Source organism: Crotalus tigris, unplaced genomic scaffold (assembly GCF_016545835.1).
Source record: "Crotalus tigris isolate CLP2741 ecotype Arizona unplaced genomic scaffold, ASM1654583v1 scf7180000024384.25900115:4084858, whole genome shotgun sequence".
In the NCBI taxonomy this organism is placed as follows: domain Eukaryota; kingdom Metazoa; phylum Chordata; class Lepidosauria; order Squamata; family Viperidae; genus Crotalus; species Crotalus tigris.
This window is the reverse complement of record NW_024100554.1, coordinates 3,829,034-3,852,454: the sequence shown is the minus strand read 5'-3', so window position 1 is coordinate 3,852,454 and position 23,421 is coordinate 3,829,034. Positions and strand designations below refer to the sequence as shown.

At 36.7% G+C, this 23,421-nt stretch overlaps 1 protein-coding gene across 5 annotated transcripts in view; it reads right to left on the bottom strand.

Annotated features, from left to right (window-relative positions):
- The window catches only part of OXR1 (oxidation resistance 1), a 217,036-nt gene that overhangs the window by 55,170 nt on the left and 138,445 nt on the right, over positions 1-23,421 (bottom strand). Inside the window, exon 1 of one of the 5 annotated variants that reach the window (XM_039328783.1) lies at positions 3,573-4,065. The exons of 3 other annotated variants lie outside the window; for them this stretch is intronic. In XM_039328783.1, the coding sequence (XP_039184717.1) occupies positions 3,573-3,720 (148 nt within the window). In that variant the 5' untranslated portion in view covers positions 3,721-4,065. Of the gene's footprint in view, positions 1-3,572; positions 4,066-23,421 lie in introns of those variants that run through there. One more of the 5 variants, XM_039328782.1, reaches the window with a different exon arrangement.

The window sequence follows — 23,421 nt, the reverse complement described above, 5'->3', positions numbered from 1 at the left end:
TTGAAATGGGTTGCAGGCCAAGCCAAGGTTTAAAATGCTAATTCAGGAACACTGACCCAAGATTTCAGCTGCAGTTCTTATTCATTTCAAATTGCATTTTTATCATTAAAAAAAATATTAGACTTTACAAAGATAAAAGCTTAATTAAAAATAAGAAAAATATATAAAGGAATTGCAGACATACAAAATATCTCTTCTTTAATCTCTCTCTCTCTTTTTTACAATCCTGTAATCCCTTAATTCAGGATACAGTTAAGGCAACTGAATGGAGCTGAGCATTTACTGGCTGGATGGCCTTCCTGACACCTACATTGGTGTTCACAACAGAAATTTTTTCTTTGCTGCCTGACAAAGAAACATTTGCTGCTATTAGGATTGAACTTTCAACCTTCTGAGTGTGTGAGCATTTTCATGAGTAGGCCATCATGCCGCTCTTCTTCCCATGTACATGAACTCTGTAGATGCCTTAAGCTACATGAATAAATAAATGAATTTAACATATCCATTTGGTAAATCCAAGATAAGTAGACTTTCCAAGTTATTTTTCTGGTTTATTACTTGTATGTCCCCTTAAATTATTAAGACCTCATCTAATTTCATCTATAAATCCAATGTGATATCTTTTTACTTATCACTTTTATATTCTAGCATTTACATTTTCACATCTTCAACCATCTTCATCCATATCACTTTTATAATTTGGCATTTTTTAAAATCCAAATCTACAGTTTCAGTTTTATCCAATAAAATATGTTGTTCCTCTGTATCCTCTGTTATAGTATCAGACAATCATGAAAATAATTTGAGGATTTGTTCCCAAATATTTCCTATAGTTAATTTCAAACTATAAATATTCTGTTATAAAACTTTAAACATCCCACAAGAAATAGCCTTCAAATCTACCTAGTTCCTTAACTTTTCAAAAACAACATCCTAGTCCACCATTTGCTGTATTCCAGAAATTAATGTTGCTTTAAAAAAAAAAAAACCTGAAGCTTACATAAAATATCTTTCATTCAGAGAGAAGGAAATTCTTCCAGTGTAATAAACCTTGCAGCTTGGAAAGTTCTTAACATCAAGAACATCAATAACAAGCATTTTCCTAAAGTAGTTATAACAGGAAGTGGGTGACCCAGAGTTTTTTTTAAAGCTCTGAACTACGACTTAAGCAGGCTATTTTTCCCGACTCCTCAACTCTCAAACCCACTGGAGATTACTATTTTATGACCTCTTCACAGAGAGATTCTGTACAGAGCAATCTTGTGGGTGATCCTTGTCCTCTCCTTGATCTGGAGAGAACATATGAAAAGCCAATCATAGAGATACTATCCTAATATAAAAATTAAGAATTTGATTCAATACTATAAGGACATTTTATATTATGGAACTTTATTATCACTCACTTGGACTAACTTTTAACATACCTACTAACAACTTTGTTTAAAAATAAATAATTTCCCCTCAAAGCTACAATTAGAATTTTTATGAATACACTGCTTTGCACAAAGAAACAGACACCTGACATTATCTGTTCAGACACGGCTGTGGCTGCACAGAACGCTATGAGCAAACACAGAGCAGGCAATACATGGTCCATAAGGAAAAAACATGACTACAGCTACTTTAACTCAAAACAAAACCACAAAAGAGAAACTAAAGAAGTTCTGGATCCACACATTAGTGACTTCCTTGCTTCACTATCTCCTGTAGTTTTTTCAATTAAAATGTTCCTAAGCAAATAGCCTGTCCCAATTTATAACCAGGTCTAAGTTTAAAGTTCCTATTCACCCTTATAATGTGCATATTTACACAATTCTAAACTACAACCCACCAGTTACAAGCTACAGTTATTAGTTATTATGCTTCCTCTCTCATGGGACCAACCCTGTACAATAGTATTTCCTCAACGAACCTAAGGCTTCCACCCTGATATTTTGTAAAGCATTAAAAACTGGAATATTTGCTCAGACCTTTGGTCCGTTTGATAGTGTCCAGAATCAATTGGAATCAGTTTGTTTAAACCTATATACATAATAAATAAAACATAATGAATGCATTCACACATTAATGCAAAACAAACCAGATTACAGTATATGTTTAAACTGCTTGTTAACGTTTTGGTTATTTTTCTGGTGGTTTTGTTGCTTTGTTTTTAACTTTCTACACCTCAGAGCTACGCATATAAGACTATGTAAATTTATCAAATAAATAAATCATATTTTGAGCTGATGTAATGTATAAACTGTAGTAATAGGAACAAGGCTACTATGGCTTTGTTTAAATCAAACCATTTGTCTGAAATGGTATAGCGTTTCCTGCCTGAGCAGGGTGTTGGACCAGATGACCTCCAAGGTCCCTTCCAACTTTATTATTATTATTATTATTATTACTATTATTATTATTAACTACTAAGGTATGATATGTGAATGTAGATACTACTATTCAGTGGAATTTAAAAGAAAAGATAAAGACAGAAAGTATACAGCCTATACTGAGAATCTACCTCCTCTCCCAAGAGCAGTGTTGGTATTCATTTTCTCTGCTATACCAAAAAAAAAAGAACTGGAAAAAAAAACTACTAAAGTTTTCTTGCTGTTAATAGTCCAATAAGCTATTTTAAAGTGTGATTCTAGGACCCCAGGACCTTTTCAGGGTGCCTTAAAATCAAAATTATCTATCAGTCTACCTTGAAAACATAATACAATATTAAAATCTCACCAAATAATTGTGAGAAGCAGTAGGCCTGCAAATGTGTCAATTTTAATGTTTAATTTGGTAAATATTGATAAATACAGACCATGTAAACAAAAGGTCCTTAGGGCTTCTCCATAATTTTTAAAAAAAAGAGAAAAAAAAATTAAAGAAACACTGCAATTGGTTTCCCACTTAGCAAGAAAAAGCAAATGGATGTCAGCACCAATGGTGACCTTCCCCCCCCCCTTGGGCCTTCTTCGCATGCCTCCCATTCCTTACAGAAGGAAAATCTTGGCACGGCTGGGGAAGATGGGCCACAGAATAGCAGAAGAGGGGGGGAGGAGAGACATACAGAGCACAGGACATTGAAGAACTCCTTCCTTCTGAAAAAGGCCAAATGCAGCTCCAGAAAAGAAGTGGTTTTTTTTTTCTTTTAAGTTTGTCCCAAACTGAATATGCACTCGCGTCTCTCTCTGGAGTTCAACCCACCTCCTCATACTCCAGGTCCCTCTCGCATCCTTCCCGCTTATGGAAACACCTCAAAAAATCTCACACAAGCAAAGTCCAAACAAAATGTACCAAAGAGGCATTTTATCAAAACGCCTTGCCCTTTAAAAAGCCGCAGGGGAGGGGTAGGCCCAGAGTTTCAGCGCCTGCAACTCGCCTTCTCCAACCGAGTGCCCTCCAAAGCACAACTCTTGGGGCCGAGCATTATGGGAAGTGTAGTCCCACATGAAGGAGGGAGCGAGGGACGGACGAAAGGTTTTTCTCTCTCTCATTGACCAGCTACGAAGGAACCGGGGAAACCCCTCTCCTCCTCCTTGCCGAAAACCGCCGGCCCAGCTGGAGTCAATTATCTGCCAAGCGGGAGGCCTTACCGGGTGGCGAGGGTGCCCCGTCGTGCTGGGAATCCTGGAAGTGGACTTGGCGGAGGTTCCCCGCGCCGGGGACGGCGCCCCAGAGACGGTTGGCGGTGCCTCTCAGCAGGCGGCCACTCTTGCCCGTGAAGGTGGTGAGGTACTCCATGTGGGCCCGGACACCACGCTCCGGAGCCAGGACGCGGGACGAGTTCGGGGACCGGAGTGTCTACCGCGCTGCGAGGGCCGTGCGCGGACCCTCCTGGCGGACTAGAAGTCGAGCTCGAAGCGGAAAAGGAGAGCAGCGCCGCCGCGAAAAAAGTTAAGCAAAAGTTGAGGCTGACGCCGCCTCAGGTCTCCGGCTGCTCGGCTTACGGTGGGTGTGGCTGGAAGGAGGCGCTGCGAGGCCGCAGCCCGCCGCCCTCGAGTTTCTCAGCGAAGATCCCCGCAGGGCTGGACACGTGCGTGGATGAAGGCGAGAACTCTTGCACGCGTCTCCCTCACCACCTCGCTCGCTCTCTATGTCTCAAGCACAAACACAAACACACACGCCCTGCCCTTAGGAGGCGACGCTCGTTTCTCCCGGCACTTATGGCTTGTGAATTTCTGACTCTTCCTGAGTTGCAGGAATTAAGGGAGGGATGGGAGATCATGAATAAATTTTGGAGTTGCAAGCTAGCCGAGGAAATCTCAAAAAAGTAAATCTTGGAAGAGGAATCTTCTGTAAAACTGCTAAGGAAACCACTTCAGTCACCAGGAGTTGGGAGAAAGCTTTTGTCCTCAACAAAGATAAAGATGGCACTTTCTCTCCATCTCTCTCTGAAATAAAAGGCATGCCCAAATGGTAAATTAGGTATGGGGATGTATCAGGTCGACTTAGAAGTATTTTTTAAGTCATAGACATCCCAAGTGGTGTAGAGTGTATTGATCACTTCCACAAAATTCACTGCCTTGTAAACTAAAGCTTACATTACAAGTGCAGGTAAATGAAAGGAAATATGTTCATTTCAACTGACATATTTAGGGACACTTTGGTTATGCTGCGTGTGATTATGTAACTGCACCTTCCAAAGAATGTGATTCTATAAGTGCTTACTCAAAAGTAAAAGTGAGTTTGGTCAACCTTACTCTAATATTAAAGTATTGCACACTGAGGCTCTTGGAGAGCTTGAGGGATATGCTGCTGTGCCAAAAAGTTCATATAAGCAGTTCAAAAACACAGCAGTCTTTAAGATATATTTGAAGGAAGTTAAAGAAGTAAGAAAGGAAGCAAGTCATTTGTGTAATAGCTGAAAGAACCTACAGTTTCAAAAGCTCCTCCAGAACCAGGTGCTAAAATCAAAGAGTTCATTGCTACCTTTAAAAGCTATCAGTAAACCTTAAAGGGACATGCAATTGATAGTTCCTTATGAAAAAAAGAATACAGGACTATGCAAAATTTTTAAAATATATTCCATCAATATAGCATAAAATACAAGAAACAAGCAGAAAATAACAGTAATAATTGATTTTAGCATAATTGCTAAATTATAAAAAACAATAAGTATAAATTTTAATGTGGATGGAAGACTTTATTCTACAATACAATAAATCAATGTAGTCAGTTCAGTAATTTATTATGAAGTAGCATTGTCCCCAAACTCATTAAGCTGTTTTGAGTTAAATGAGAAGAAGCAATGTATACATGCAAGACAATAATTTTAGAATTAAATAACTCTCAACACCCTGCTACAGTGGCTCAAGAAAATCAAAGACCTAAAAATAGAAAATGAAAATATGGTTGCATTTGATCTTGCGGCACTTTTTATGTCCATAGATCCAAAATTAGTAAAAGAATCCACAGCAGCAGTAGTACTTTATCACATCCAACTTTATCAAAAAGTGCCTGATCACTCAACCCACTACAGCAGAATCAATACAAACTATGAAAAGGATAACTATGAGATTTGTTTGAATATTAGCAGCTTGGGTTGGTAGTTGGTTTGATCTCTGAGCTTGGCAATTTGGCTGTAAACATTTCGTCTCCATTCAGAAGGACATCTTCAGTGCATTTGAATTGTGCTCTACTGTCAGAGTACTGGCCTTTAAATATCTTTTTGTGTGATATAAATTGGTGTGGGCATTATTTGTCTGGATGTTTCTGAATTATGGTCTGGTTTCAGGCTGTTTGACTGGCTGCTGTTCCTGGTGTTTAAGTATTGTCTGTGTGATGGAAATGGTATTTGTTCATTTGGTTGCCTCTGAGTCATGGTCTGATTTTGGGTTATTTCGTTGGCTGTTGTCGAGATGTGGTCTGGTTTCTTATGGGGGGATTGTGATTTTTGCTGTGTGGTGGGGTGCCTGTTCATTTTAAATGCTGTTTTCAGGATTTTGGTTGAAGTAACTATTTAAAGGCTAGTGCTCTGACAGACAAGTACTATTCAAAGCACACTGAAGATGTCCCCCAGAATGGAGATGAAACCTTTGCAGCCAAATCACCAAGCTAGCAGAGCAAACCAACAGCCCAAGGATAATTATATATCAAAACATCCAACAAACTATTAAAACCTCATGGCATCACCATAGAACAGAAATCAATTAAGCATCTTAGGTAAACCAAAAGACCCAAAAGTCACTTAAACATACAATGGAAGAACTATAACAGCCACTATATAGGACAGACAGAAGATTACCAGAGCACATCCATGAACACCAATGAGCAGACTCAAGACATTAAACTTACATCACAAAAACAAACACAACCATAGTTTCAAATGGAAAACTGAGCATCTTAGATCAAACTAAATCCCCAAATGCTAGGGAATTCCTGGAAGTCTGGCATTCAGACATAATAATTTAATAACATAATAAGGGCACCTTGCTTTGGGTTTTTCGACTCCATCATGCTGCCTCACATTTTAGGGAAATTTAGCACATAGCACAAGGCACATTCACAGAAGGTGGAGACCAAGGAATGCAAGCTTTGTTGCTTTGTTCCTGTGTACAATGTCTGTGTATTTACGAAGGTTTGGGTTTTGCTCTGCCCATGCCATTTTGGCTATCTTTCCCCCAATCCCATACCAGGTGGCTCTAGGTTGCAACTAGCCAATCTTTGGCTAATTTAAAGAGATAAGTAGGATGAAGGGAATTTCAAGGCTATAAACTAAATTGGAAATATAAAGGAAAAATAATGACAAGCAACTTAATTAACACTGAGGCTAACAATTATTATTGTAATACAGAGATTTGCATCATCTCCCAAAACAAAAACTGAAGAATGACAGGCAAAATAATGAATGGAGCTAAGAGAAAAACAAGGCAATTTAATTCAAATGTTATTCAAATTTCTACAGTACGTATAATTTAAAATTCAAATAACATTTAAAAGCAAAATATGATTTCCGTCCATATATTTAATATTTTTCTTCTGTCACAATAGTGTTTACAATTAGGGAGAACATTTGAAGACCCCGAGACAATACATATAGTCCTGGAGTTAAGGTTATGCAGTTCTTTATAGCTCCTTATAGAAGAAATGGAGGATGGGTGTAAATACTGAAGAGGTGTACTAGCAAACAGCTAATATCTGGAGAGAAGGAAATAAAGTTCAAAGCATAAAAGGAATTTACACTGATAAAGGAAGTTAACAGATAGGGTTTTCTGTATCAGTACCAAAGGAAGGGGGGAAAGGGGAATGGTTTCGCTTCTTGGGAAAATGGTACAGTGATAATTTCCTTCTCTGGAACTGTGCTGAAATCGTCTCAAGAACAACTGACACAACGAGAAAAGGGCAGTTCAAAATAAGTAATGAGGTGGTTACAGAGCTACCATAATTAAGTTTCAGTCTCAAAGCTATTTTCACCACATCTCAGAGTCTTGGAGCTACATAAAGTATCATCTTGAAGGCCCCTTCTGTGTTCTTTGAAAAATGTTATAGAACGCATGGCTTGGGACAAATCAGAATGGGCTCATGCCAAACCAACCCAATATCCTTTTTTAAAGATTGACTACACAATGGACATAATGCACTTTTATTTCAGCAAAACATTTGCTATCTTCCAAGAGATTCTAGTAGAGAAAATGGCAAAATGTGAGGTGGACTATATTTTTAGAAGGATTCAGAACTGGTTGCAGGTGACACAAAAATAAGATGATAGCAAATAAGTAAGTTTAGAAAGATCTTATCAACCTGGAATCGTGGGCAAAAGCAGCAAGTGGAATCTCAAGCAGGGAAAAATGTAAAGTCCTTTATTTGGATAGAAAAATCAAAGGTATGAATATAGGATAGGTTGATGTGAAGAATATCTAAGTGGTTTGGTGATTGCAAATGTGATGCAGCAGGAAGGAAAGAAGGGAAATAAGAAGATGCAGTCATAGGGTGCCCTCAAAATTACAGCATCAAGTTCAAGAGAATTCATCGTATCCCTCTATTTTGCATTGGTCATGTCGTACCCAGAATATTCCGTGCTGTTTTGAGCACTGTGTTTAAGGAACGACACTTGACAACTGGAACATTCGAAGGAGAACAATCAAAATGATAAGAAGCCAGGTAGAAAAAAACTTAAGAGCTACCTCCAAGTATCTGAAAGACTGTCAAGATGTTTTTCAGTGTTATTCTATAAGGTAAGATAAAAACAGCAATATAAATTACAAGGATTATGAATGGGCATTAGGAAGAATTTTCTAACAGCAAGAGTTGTTCAACATTGGTGCCGTCTGCTTAGCCGAAAGTGTTTAAACAGGTTGGATTGCTTATCCACTGGAAATGCTGTACTAGTGGATATTTTCACTGAACAGGGGATTGGATTACAACCTTACAACCCATATTCTATGATTATATAAGTTATATAATTACCTACCCTGCTAAAATCTGGATGTTAATTAGATACAAAGAAAGAGTTTTGTACCTCTCTCCTGTCATTTCCTGGTAATTTATTTGTTGTTTTGTTGTTTGAAACCAAGATCTGATCACCTTTTTATTATACACAGAGCTTTGGTATGGGAGAATGAACTAATTTTGGCTTGTATGGCTCATGCTGCTAGATGAAATCTCAGCTTTTCCTATACTTCAATTGGCAGTTGACTAAAATTTACCCAGGCAAGAGTTGCCTCTGGCCAATGTGGCCTCTTAAAGAAAAACTACAAGAAGGAATGCAAATGAGTCAGATTATTCTACAAGACTATTCGACATGACTTGGAAATGTTTATAATACAAAATTATTTTAATTATGGGTTCCCTGCAATGTATATTGGCCTTCAATATCTGTCTGCTAGTAGAATGAGTCATCATTTACCTTCAAATAAAATGGGCAAAAAGTACATTTCAACAATAAATAGAGGGCAGCATGGTCGAGTCGAAAAACCCAAAGCAAGGTGCTTTTATTATGTTTCAGCTTTCTGAGAATTCTGTATGCACATATATATCTGTTAAATAAGTTGTGATCTTTGTTTGGAGCACCCTTTCCAAATTACAATGGCATTCTTGTGGACAGGCAAACATGGCAAAGAAGACATCTTAATTTCTTGTTGCGGATTAAATCTGAATTCAATCTTAAAATTGGAAAGCCACATATGCCTGAAATTAGATCTCTTTAGTTTTTTAATTCCATGCACACGTGGGTACAAGGTGAAAAACCTAGCCTTTTCTTGCAATAAGTATGCTTAGCTGGAAAACCAGCAGCCCAGGGCACCAGCATGCTGGCTAGTCAGAGGTCATTCTCTTGGTATTATATAACTGCCAGATATCAGTACTGATGAGGAACTTTTAACTTTAAATGCTATATAAAAAGTGTTTGTTTTTTCATCATGAGCTAGACTTCTTATCAGATAAGTCTTTTTAATATTTGTTTAAACCAGGGGACTTCAAACTTGGCCCTTTGATGACGTGTGGACTTCAATTCCCAGAATTCGGCAGCCAGGAATTGAAGTCCACAAATCATAAAAGGGCCAAGTTTGAAGACCCCTGGTTTAAAAAATACGTATCTAATTGTGTATTATTGTGGCCTTTAACAAAAGATTTAGCATGAAGAATGGATATCAAAATATTGTAGTCTTCTACCCAATTACAAGCTTATTTGTTTCTTAATTGTTTGCACAAAAATTATTCTCTTCACTCACATTGAGTTCTTCTCAAATAAAGGAAAACTGGGCTGGGAGAAACACCAGCTCAGTTCAGTTCCGATATTTTAAATATCCTGGTTTAAAATCCCTTAATTCTAAATTGTCATTCTTTTGCACCTGAGTTCCACTGGCGACTTACATGATTGCAGTAAAAAGAAAAAATAAATTCACAAGCCTATTTTGTAGTTTGTTCCATGTAACACTCATTCCTTTCAGCCAAACCCCACTATAATTCAAATACCATGTATCCATAGAGAAGTGTCATGACTTTCAAATTGTTTTTGGATGTCTAAGAATAATTTTCTTGGCTATTATAAAATCTCAGCTTGGTTGCCTCCCTGTGAATCAGACAATGATTTTATGTTGCTGAAATATTATTCAAAATTCCATAGTATATACTATGCATTAAAGAAAATGCATTAATTAACATGCTGGAATATACCGGTTTAACATGATGCCACTACAGGTAGCTTGAATCTATGTACTAAAGCTGTACAGTTTATCGCTAATATAAATTTACAATTTATCCATAATAGCTCAGATAAGACAATGAACAGCAATTCATACAGTTGTTAACTTAATAACCATATCTCCTGTGCAACACTTAAAAGTACATGTAGACTAAGACTGGACCTGGGAATCCTATATGTATCCTATTCTCCCTCTCCCATACAAACACATGAATTATATTCAGTAAATTCTTTAAGCCAGTGATGGTGAACCTTTTAGAGACTGAGTGCCCCAAAACTGGCCCTGGCCCCGCTCCACCGCCCTGCCCCATCCCCCGCTCTGACCCCATCCCCCACCCCGCCTGCCCACAGGACCACTCACTGCCTCCAGGTCCTGACACAGATCGCCCAGGCAGCCCAGCAGTGCTATGGTGGCCACACTCTCTGCCCGCGCCCTGCATCATCAACTGCATGATGGGGTGTGAAGGCAGAGTCTTGCCTATGCTACCTGGCTGCCATGTCCTTGGTTGCGCTGCTCCATGGGGGCCATGCTTGGGGACGACTCTCCTTCGGGAGGCTGCTGGAAAGGAGGGGGTCATGGGGGTGGCAAGGCTGGGGCAACGGCACGTGCATCCACAGAGAGGGCTCCGAGTGCCGCCTCTGGCACCTGTGCCATAAGTTCGCCACCACTGCTTTAAGCTATGCATATGAAAATGTAATTTAGCACAGATTTAAAGCATGTTACAAAAAACACATCTTCTGAAATTCTTTCAACCCCTTAAAAAACAGCCCTGTTGTGTGTCACATGACCAGGAAGGAAAAGGAAGAAAGCTGAAAATTGAGATGGTGGCAGACTTTTATGCTATTGTCCAACTCTCTTTTCCAAAGAAGTGCATTGGCGTTTGTTCTGGAATATTTTTCTCCGCAGCCTGCAGCTTGAACTCAAACTTTCTGTCTTGCCAGTTTCTTCACCCACATCAAATTTAGTCTCAGTTCAGTTTTCAAAATGACCCTGCTGATAAAAAGTTCTGATCTCTTTCACCGAATGCTTTCTGATATACTATACAGCTACTTTGTAAAAAATAAAAATGGAAGAATTTCAGTGAAGAAATTAGAGTACCATAGCTAATTCCACAAATCTTAGATAAAAGAAATCCTACCCTAAACAATGAGTAAACATAGCTATTCATTGTAACATTTATTTACTATATTAATTATTAATTCAATTTGTATAGTCTCCCATATCACATATATGACTGTGGGCAACTCACAAAGTTAAAACAATATCAGCTTGAAGTTGTTCTGAAAAGTAAACTCGGTGTGTTACTTTGAGATTGATGAAGAAAAGCAGAAAAAATGTATTATTAATAGTAATAATTTCCAGTTACGGCGTACCGGCTCATTCTTTTAGATTATACAGAGAACCAGAGTTCTAATTTATTTTATTTAAATAAAAGAATTTAGTTGCCAGCATATAGTTGCTCCTTAATGAGATGAAGACATAGGAGAAGTCAAAATAATTATATTAGAAAAATATTATCTTGACTGCAGAGGATTTTTTTATTTCCCAGGGTTCTACAATAATATATAAAATACTGTACAGCTGTGCAGTATTACATTATGTAGATTGTTAGACGATAAAAGACCGTGTCAACAATTGCCACATGTTCATTTTGGAAAATTGTATAATTTGCCCTAGTCTGAATATCTACCACAAGATTTTCAAACTATAAACAGTGTTGAGCCTTTGAAAATGCCAATGTTAATAAACTACTGAAACAAATTACTTTTTGATAACTCTTTACCAATGCATAACTTGCTTTCACTAAGTTTTGGATCATTGCCTGAAACGCAAAACATATCCCATATGTACGTACATAAGAAATATTTTTGATATTGAATATGTCAGTAATAAGTAATGTTTTTTTCTGTTTGAAGGATATATGTGTCTTGATTCCTACATGAACCTTCTTGGTAATATTTTGAGAAATGGTCTGCTTCTAGGACTGAAAGAGAGTGACTGGACTAAAGTAAATATTATCAGCATTGACAAAATCAGTATCAGTCAATTGCAAAAGGATGAGCTTATATATTGTGACAATATCTTTAATATCATCAAACAACAACTGCTTTCAGAATGAGTTGTTAGATGGATAAAAATACCAGGTCCAATCTGAACAGCTGGCTGATCAAATAATAATAATAACAACAACAACAATAAAGAATAATACTAATCATTATCTTCCAGTAGATTCACAATTAAAGCCTGTTGGAACGGGGATGAAAGAAAAGAAAGATCAAAGAAAGCAATACCATAGACAAAATTTGCGGAGTATTTAATAAGCAATTACAGTAGTCCAAAAAGTAGTCCATTTCTTTTCACAGATATTTGCTAAATTTCTGTATTATTAAAGAATTTTTGAAAACTAGACTGAGATTGAGCAAGGGAATGAATGAAATTTATTTTCCAGATATGGTTGTTCATTACATCCCTGAAGATGGCTGAAGTACCAGGCTTCAGACAGGAATATTTTCAATCCTACTTGAAGATGGATTGGTCTTCAGAACTTTCCACTGTGTGACATGTGTCTTGAAGTATTTTGATGTTACCCAGAAGCAGGTATATCTTACTCCTGGGCCTTAGATTATTACTAGATGGAAACAATAATAGAGAAAAGGACAACTTGATAGAAGAATCAATTTCATCTACCTCAAAGGAATCTGGAGATAGTTCAGGTACTTTCAAATCTTGCAGTTTATCAGAATTTTGTGCATGATGTGGCAAATTTTTGCAAGTCTAGACACAATGTATAAGTAACAAGATAATAAGAACCCCTCTCTGAGGGAGATGGGTGGTTAAGAAGTTTGATATATAAACAAATAAAATAAATAAATGTTGTGAGGTATGAAGCTGACAGACCCAACTTATAGCTCCTTATAGCTTTAGAAATAATTCAGATAGGATTCCATGCCAGATATTCATGAAGATAAGTCTGCTGAAGTGGTTCCTTCCTAGAAGGAACTCTTTAAAAAAAAAAACACGATAAAGCTTCTGTTCAAATCTTAACCACTTGTTAACCAGTGACAAGATGGATATCCTCGGGCAAGCATATTTTGTTTCGATTCTTATTTTCAGAGGAAAAATAATGCATTCTGCTGGAGGAAATATTGTACAAATCAATTCCTGAATAGCAAAGAAGGAAGCTATACTCCAAAAAGTCTGTAAGCTAAGATGGAAAAGTAAACAAGCCTTTGGCAAAGTTGATTAAAATAAAGTAATGGGGGAGTGTGTGTGCTCTGGGATGCACGTCCCTGGTTTTGAGGGAACAAATGTTCCCATAGACTCCAAAGTGAGCACCTCAGCTATTTCTGGAATATGAGACAGTGTAATTGGCATTCATGTGATAAAAGCAGTGCTGAAAGGAGATTCTTTTTTTTTTAAAGGATGTTAGGTGTAGGGGAGTATTAAAAAAAATGTCCTAGATTGGCAGAAGACGTGTTTTAAGAACAGATCTTCAGTGTACTATCTCTGGTTATTATGGCACTCTTTAAAAAGAAAAGTCACGGCTGCTTTCATGAGCTAGTCATGGCAACAGCCATATTTTTTTCTGTATACCATTGTGGTAGCTGCACAGCATTTTGTTTTCAATGAACATTTGCAATGCATTCCCAAAGGCAAGATTTGCAGTGGCATCTGACATCCTGTCAAGGGGTGCTGGTGTACAGATAGTCATCAACTTATACCAATTCATTTAGTGGGTGTTCAAAGTTATAATGACACTTAAAAAAAGTGATGTATGACTGTTTTTTGCATTTATGACTGCTGTACATCCTCATGGTGACATGATCAAAATTCAGATGCTTGGTAACTGGCCTCTATTTATGACAGTTGTAGTGTCCTTTGGCAAACGTCTTGTAAGCAAAATCAATGGGGAAGCCAGATCCACTTGACAACCGTGTTATTAATTTAATTGCAGTGATGCACTTAACAAGTGGCAATAAATGTTGTAAAATGGAGTAAAACTCATTTAACTATCTTGCTTAGCAATAGAAACTTTGGGCTCAATTGTAGTCATGTAGTCAAGGAATGATTTCCTTGCTCAATTTCACCTACCAAATTGAACTGTTACATTGATTGTGCAATGATTCTTACTGTTTCTTGGTGAGTAAATTATGTAGCAGGGACCTAACAGAGGCAGAAGAGATTAAGAAGAGATGGCAAAACTACACAGAAGAACTATACAAGAATGAGCTTAACGTCCCAGATAACCACAATGAGATGGTCACTGAGCTCGAACCAGACATCCTAGAATGTGAAGTGAAATGGGCCTTAGAAAATCTGAGCAACAACAAAGCTAGTGGAGGTGACAGTATTCCAGCTGAGCTATTCAAAATCTTTTTTTTTTATTGAAAATTTTTAAATTTTACAAAACAATACAATTCCCTTCCCCAACCCCCCCCCACCCTCCCTACCCTACCCTGACCTTCCCAGAGCTGAATACAGGCTTAATTAAAAATTTTTCAAAAAGTCTTAAAACAAATAAAAACCATAAACAAATCTAAATACATTAATTAAACAAATTGTAAAATAGTGAACAATAATATATGTATAAAAAAACAAGAATACAAGAAAATACAAGAAAATAGGAAGAAAGAAAAAGAAAAGAAATAAAAAGAAAAAAAAGTCTTTAAAATCTATAAAATATGCAAAAAAGTTTTGCATATAAGTTATTGAAAAGCTAAATAATATTTTTTATATCCAACTTATATTGTATAAAGTCTATCCATTTTTTCCATACCAAAAAATACTTCTCTTGCGATTGGTCTTTCAAGAAAGCCGAAATCTTTGCCATTTCCGCCAAATAAGAAACTTTAAAAAACCATTCTTGCAAAGTAGGCAAAGATTCCTTCTTCCAGCATTGCCCTACTAACAACCTTGCCACTGTAATTAAATTTAACATCAATGTAGTCTCTTTAGTATCACAATCAGAAACAATACCTAACAAAAACAATTGTGGGGTAAATTTTACCCTTCTTCTAAAAATTCTTTGAATATTCCACTATATCTTAATCCAAAAAGCAGCTATTCAAAATCTTAAAAGACGATGCAGTAAAAGTGCTACACGCAATTTGCCAGCAAATTTGGAAAACTCAACAGTGGCCACAGGATTGGAAAAGGTCAGTTTACATTCCAATTCCAAAGAAAGGCAATGCCAAAGAATGTTCAAACTATCGCACCATTGCACTCATTTCACATGCTAGTAAAGTTATGCTTAAAATCCTACAAGCTAGACTCCAGCAGTATGTGGATCGAGAACTACCAGAAGTACAGGCAGGATTTCGAAGAGGCAGAGGAACTAGAGATCAAATTGCCAACATATGCTGGATCATGGAGAAAGCTAGGGAGTTCCAGAAAAACATCTACTTCTGCTTCATTGACTATGCAAAAGCCTTTGATTGTGTGGATCACAACAAATTGTGGCAAGTTCTTAAAGAGATGGGAGTACCAGACCATCTCATTTGTCTCTTGAGAAACCTATATGCGGGTCAAGAAGCAACAGTGAGAACCAACACGGAACCACTGATTGGTTCAAAATTGGAAAAGGAGTCCGGCAAGGCTGTATACTGTCGCCCTGCCTATTTAACTTATATGCAGAGCACATCATGAGAAAGGCAGGGCTAGATGAATCAAAAGTTGGAATTAAGATTGCCGGGAGAAATATCAACAACCTAAGATATGCAGATGATACCACTCTAATGGCAGAAAGTGAAGAGGAACTAAAGAGCCTCTTGATGCGGGTGAAGAAGGAGAGTGCAAAAGTTGGCTTGAAACTCAACATTAAGAAAACCAAAATCATGGCATCCGGCCCTCTCAATTCCTGGCAAATAGATGGGGAAGAAATGGAGGTAGTGACAGATTTTATTTTTCTGGGCTCCAAGATCACCTCAGATGGGGACTGCAGCCAAGAAATTAAAAGACGCTTGCTCCTGGGGAGGAAAGCTATGGCAAATCTAGACAGCATACTAAAAAGCAGAGACATCACCCTGCCAACAAAAGTGCGTATAGTCCAGGCCATGGTTTTCCCAGTTGCAATGTATGGCTGTGAAAGTTGGACCATAAGAAAGGCTGAGCGCCAAAGAATTGAGGCCTTTGAACTATGGTGCTGGAGAAGACTCCTGCGAGTCCCTTGGACTGCAAGGCGTTCAAACCGGTCAGTCCTAGAAGAGATCAACCCCGACTGCTCTTTAGAAGGCCAGATCCTGAAGTTGAAACTCAAATACTTTGGCCACCTAATGAGAAGGAAGGACTCACTGGAGAAGGGCCTAATGCTGGGAAAGATTGAGGGCAATAGAAGAATGGGACGACAGAGAATGAGATGGCTGGATGGAGTCACTGAAGCAGTAGGTGTGAACTTAAATGGACTCCAGAAGATGGTAGAGGACAGGAAGACCTGGAGGAACGTTGTCCATGGGGTCGCGATGGGTCAGACACGACTTCGCAATTAACAACAACAACAAATTATGTAGCTTTCATTAGGATTCTCACTTAAGCAAGTATATATAGACTTGGACATTAAAAGTTTGTTTAAACAGCAGCAGTATTTTTAGAAAACCAGATCAAACTTACCTTTTACTTGTGAGCAGGACATTGCTGTTGATATCTTCAGAAAAACAAACAATAAATGCTGTATATATGAATGTTTAGCAGAAGTCAGTTCTACTTTGTAATTGTTTGGGCTCCAGGCTGCAGACAAAGTGATTTTCTGCTACTGTATATCTCCTGTTCCCATGAAGTGCTTTAAAGTGTGGGGTGCCTGTTTCCTTTTTAGGAAACAGACTCTCTGAGCTTTAATGATTCAGTCACCCCACTGAACTGACTCAAACATTAGGCACAGGAAACACATGTGGTTACAGAACAAACTGAATTAGTTACAGTTAGTTCTATAATACATTAGGGCATCAAACCCTATTGAGATGCATTACTAATACGAAATTTATCTTGAAAAAGCAAAACAGTACTCTGCTTGTTTTAATAATTCAAGGATAGATCTCAGCATTAGTACTAATCTGAAATTCAGTCTCTGCAGTTTCCTGGAGAGTCACTAAACTGGATGCAGAACAGGGAGAAAGCATTGTCTGCATTCATCTAAGTTCATCCAATGAAAAGAGTAGCAAAATACTAAGTTTGGGTATTTCCATTCAGAAACCGATCTGGAGTTCATCACAAACAAAAATGAACTGACTTTATTTTTGCTTCAGCAGGATACTATTTCAAAGAATATCATCTAACACCCCAATAAATACATAAACAGCAGCCAAAGTAAGTAAAACTGTCTGAACCATCAACATAATAATCCCACAGGCTTTGTCACATATTGCTGCCCTCATGCCCTGTGGCAGAACCGGGTCTTCAAAGCCATTCCAACCTATTCAATCATGTTAGTAACAGATTGCATGCATTCAGAATGTTTTCCAATTCTTCCCCAAACCTGGTTCTTCTATTATTATTATTTACAGTAGTATAACATGTAAATGTCACTAATATATAACATCCTGTATTCATACATACCCATGGTAATACAGATGACACCAATTCATACTACATGATGTCTTCTCCTTCAGATCTCTATACAGTATCTATCTGTCAAATCTTAATTCAGATCTATTAAATTTTTCCCTATTCTTAGTTTTACATACATTATTTTCTTTCATCTGTTGCCTCATACTCATTACCATTTGTTTCTTTTTCACTCTAAGTCACAATCTTCCAAATGTTGTAATTATCACAAATGGACCCCTAGATAGTGACTTCTGTCTGCTAATTATAAGGTTAATGCCAGTCATTTTGACCCATTTTAACCAGGGTACCAAGACGATAATCACTGCCCTGTTTTTTCTCCAAGAATGCTCACTCTATTCTATGCAAGCCTAGATTTCTAATTTGTCCACATCATACCAACTATGAGGAAGATGCAGTGCTTTGTCACACACTCAGGATAATTCAGTGCCGTACACTGCAAGATCTAGGGGCACAGAAATAATTTTTTAAAAACCCCACTACACTCACTCTATATCTCCAAATGCAATGTATGTGGATTTCATGTTCTTTCTGAGATTTTAAAAAATTATGTTGGAAATAGGCTGTTATCTCAATAAATTATTTTTTGCTAATTGAATTTTGGCAGCATCTCCATGAAGAACTCCCACTATTAGTCCATAGATATGCAGAGGGAAGAACAAACAGAAAGAAAGCAGTAAGAGACTTGATTCTTGACTGGCAACAAGATGCTGTGATAGTGTCTTCTCATCTTGCAAGATCCAATCTGGGTAAGTCGCTGTGACTAGAGATTTAGTCTTCTGAGCTGTAAGACTTGTGCTGAAGTCCATCCTCGGGGAACTTCTCTCTACCGGAATGTGTGCTTTGGGCTATTCTATGCGTCATATTTACAGTATGCAGTGTTTTCCTATTGGTTGATTGGTGTGTTGATGGCCAGTGATTGGCTGTTGTTTCCTTGTGCTGCCAAGTCCTCAACTCCTAAGTACCTGATGTGCTGGTGGTAAATCAGCACTCCTGTTGACAGACTCCAGTTTCTCAGGCTTCAATCATTTCACTGGCTGTCTTTGTACCTGCACAGCCAGCAATCTTAGTAGCTGCAAAACTGAATGCATGTCCTTGTTCATTGCAATATGAGGCTACCAATGAGTTGTTTCCTTGTCTGACTGCTCGCTTTTGTTCTTGCAATCGGGTGGTTAGTTTCCTCCCAGCTGTCCTACATAGTCACAGGGATAATCCATGCTTTATCTAGCAAAATATTTTTAGCTCCTCCTTCCCACTAAAAGTGTTTGCAATACTAGTCTCTCAGATGAAAGATTTTAGAGAAGGCTTCAAAATACAAATGAGACAGTTGAAAGAGATAAAAATATCCATTGGAAAGAAATAGGCCTACTAGAGTAAATGAGACTGGCAAAGTCTTTTCAACAGAAAGCCATTCAAAACTGATCTTTTGGCCATTTTAAGTTTCCATAACTGATGTGCTGTGTTTGTGTTGCTGTCAAATTGGGAAATTGGACCAAAGGCAGTTCATGGAGACAGAAAGACTGCAGATCCCTTCCATGAACAATTGCTAAACACTTTATTATTGTAACTGATAGCCAACGGATCCTTTCAGAAGGGTTCTGAAATATACCCAAGGTTCTGAAAAGACAGTTTGGATAACCTCTACTTGAAGACCTCTAGATAAGGAGAGTCTCAAGAAACTGATCCCATTAATAAATTTCTTTTTCCACAACAAAGTCCTCTTCTAATGTTAAATCCATCTTCTTATATTTTTATTTATTCTTGTATTTTTATTTATTTATCAAATTTGAAACCACCTATCTCGCTCACAGAGGGACTTTCATAACTTGTATTATAACATGCTGAGTAGCACTAAGGGTATGAAAAGTATATCCTGACCTTTAAGGCAATTAAAACAAGTCCTTTTTGATCACTACATATGCTGAAATGTGATTAGTTATGTTTTTGCTTGTATGAACTCCAATCTGTAATTGTGTCAATCAAGGTGGCTATCTTACTAAGGTATAATGCACGTTTACTAAACTATAATGCATGTCTCAAAATAAAGATTGCATTAAAGCAGGGGTTCCCAACCCCCGGTCTGTGGACTGGTACCAGGCTGCAGCATGCCAGCTACTAGTCAGCACTAACAAGCGAAGCCTCATCTGTGGGATGCTGGTAGCATGCAAAACCATGCCCCCCAGGTCTGTGGAAAAACCTCTCTCCACTGAATCGGTCCCTGGTGCCCAAAAGGTTGGGGACATCTGCACTAAAGTAAACAATGTTAACCTTAACATAGTTTAAGAAACAAAAAAAATATTTATTTATATTTAACATTTTTGAACCACCAATTTCTCTCAGAGAAGATATCCAACTTTTTTCCCAAGCCCCAGCAAAAAATAATAAATCTTAATTTTAAGTAATAGAATATAACCTGTTTATTTTGTATCAGTGTCCTTCTCTCTATAGCTAATGTCCCCCTCCAAAACATTCATAGCAATATCCATCCATCTATAATTTAAGGCTTAGCATGTACAGCAATGCAAATCCAGCCAATTATGGATATGTATGCTGATGGAGATAATGTTACATCAGTACATTTCTACATTATTTCATGTATTAAAAATATCAGTTTCTAATTACTGTCTTCTGATGGAAACTGAATTAAATCAGTTTCTCAATACTTTTGAAAATATAGTATATTTAATTGCATCCTAAGTTCAAATATTTATATCTGAAAACAATGACACTAGGAAAGCTGATTTGAAATAGAAATTGAATAGTAAATTAAATATGAGATAGCATCTACAATTTCAGAAATGCTTTTTATATTGTTTTTTCCATCCCTTCTAGTTCCATATGCCCCCTCAAGTCAGATACTGTTAGATCAATAGAATTCTGGCAGGACAAATGCTAAAGCAGTTGGAACAACTGTCACAGAGAAACAAACAGGTAAATAAATCCTTCAAAAAATTAATTGCAATGTGAAAAAAGACTTGCTCAGTTTTAATTATATTTCAATTAATTTCCATACTATTGTTTTTACTTTTAAATATTGATAGAAGATGTTAAAATGAAGGACAGAATATGGTACATAAAATAACAATTTAAAAATAGAAGACATTTACAGTAATAAAAGGAAGATAGCACTTACATAAACACATGAACTCAATTCTGGTATCAGATATCTTGTTAGATTTCTTTTTTAAAAAATCTCTTAAAACTGAGAATTTAAAAAGAAATGTTTTTTCTTATTTTGTCTCAGCCAGTTAATTACTGCTGTCAATATGGAAGAAAGTCAGAATTGTCTATATTAGTAGGCATATAGTCACTTTTGTATAATCAGGTACCCAGACTGAATAAGCTTGCTGATCATACAAAAAACATACATATCTGTATCATTTAAAATCAAGGTAAATTTTTATGTATTGAATGCCTTACCTATTGCACTAAACCACTGTTTGCTTACATATTGTCTTTTGAATAGACTACAAATGGTGTCATCATTGACTATTGAATAGACTGCAGTGGCCATGTTCATATAACACAATTAATCTCTTAACAATGGTTTACCAATTATGGTCTCTGGGTTCATGCAATAGGCTAAGCCAAAACTTAACCATGTTATGGCTAAATGAACTGTGTGAATCAAAATATCTTCAGATACAAATAAAGATTCATAATATATCTTTTTAATGAATATTCAATTATTGGATTAGTTAAACATTAGAGTGTTAATAATTTTAATAAGCATTGTATATGGTATCAAATATTGCCATGTACGATATAGGTTTTATAACAATATAATAAATAAAATCTTCAGATACCAGGTAAACTTATAATTTTAAAACTCAATTAGTTTAATGTTGATTTAATTATGGGTTCAATTTTCTGATTAACTTTAATTAACTTAAAATGTTGAATTATAGCCACTGAAATGCCTTCTAAGTAGATATATTTAGTTTTCATATTCTTACGTTGCTACACATTACACCAGAACGCACAGGTATTATTAGTAATGAGATAGTTACAAATCTGAGGGATTAACTGATTAATCATAAATCTGAGAAAGTGAGCTTCTGGCACTAAATACAAATAGGATTATTTTCCCATCTCTTTCTAAAAATAAATAGCAACAGTACATTTTGCTGCCCTCTTCCTATTCACTCAACAGACAAATAAAAAGGGCATAATGTTAGATACAGTGAAAATTAATTTATATAACACCCAGAACTTAAATACTTAAGTTTAAATAATAGAGAAATACATTAATAATAATAATTCCACAGCCAGCCTTACAGGAAATATTTTAAATAAACATCTTTTATTCAGCAATAAGGAATAAAAGGAAGCAAAATTAGTGGTTAAACAAAGAGGAAAACAAGAATTTACAGGCTCCTATTTCTATTCGTGGCAGCTGAATAATATTATAATTGTGCCTAAAGCACATAACATCAACGTTCCTGCTGATGAAACTCCTCTAAAAAAGAATTTCCCACAGTTTCTAATCAGACAAATCTAGAAAAGAAAGCCTCTTGTCTCTCTTTCTGACACTGTCCCGTTCCTAATCAACCCATCTCCAATAGCCATGTTTGAACTGCAGTACAATGAAATTACAGAAATATTATTACTGTACATATTTGTACACACATGCAGATATAGCTGGATGTGCTGATGATGTTTTCTGCTTCAGAACACGAGCCCTGCTGAATTAAATCAAAGGCTCCATTTTGTTCAACATTTTGTGACCCAGAAAATACCAATGGAATACTACCAGCAGAAATTTAATTGCAAGTTTCACTTATGTGAAGCATCAGTATGCTCCCAATTAAAGCAGCATATAACACCAGCGAGTAGCCACGATAGTACTCTTAGCCTTCACTGATTCCTTCAAACACCATCCAATTTGATACTTTACCTTATGAAACCAGATTGTACTTGCAATTGTAATTATCTCTATCAAGAAGTATTGATAATAAAAATAACAGAATAAATTCAGTTATCCCACTAGGCACTATACTTCAAACAGTAGAAGTGGAGGCTACAGTCCTAAGCCTTTTGGAATGAGTTCCATCAAAAAAATGGCCTGATTCCCAAACAAATCATCAAAAATCACATTATGTAGCTGTCATGTCTCCCATACAATAGTTCTCCTTGGAGAATGAACCTTGGGATTTAGCATCTTCCTGGAAGGAAATGTCTACAAAGCTCTAAACATTAGTATGTGGACTCTGAATTTGATTGTCAGAAGTTAATTCTTCCTAGCTAGTTTCATGGCTAACAATTGGGATTTGGATATGACTTTAAGTACTTGAGTATTATAAATTATTTGTACTTATAATCACTGATGAAATGATAAAATTGGTGTGCTAACCTGTGTCCTCCTCTACATCTGCTCCCTTGTTTCTTAGCTGCTGTTTCTGGAATTTGCATTTTATTCCAATTAAGCCTGATTAATTATCTTGTCAGGAAACCTGTGCTTGGTCTCTGGACTGATCTTTAACTTTTATTATATATCAGCGTTGCTATACTTCTCTTTAGTGTCTTAGTTTTACTTATATCTTGCTACAGATTCAATATCTTATGCTCTTGAAGATTTTTTACTTTACATAAGCATGAAAAGATAATTTCCTAAGCATATTTTAAGATAAACTGCAGGTGTTTTCACTGTGCCCACTGGTGATTAGTTAAATCTCATAGTGTGTATCTTTCTAAAGGAAAGAAGGAAGATAGATATGTTTCTATGAATTTTAAGACTAGAGTT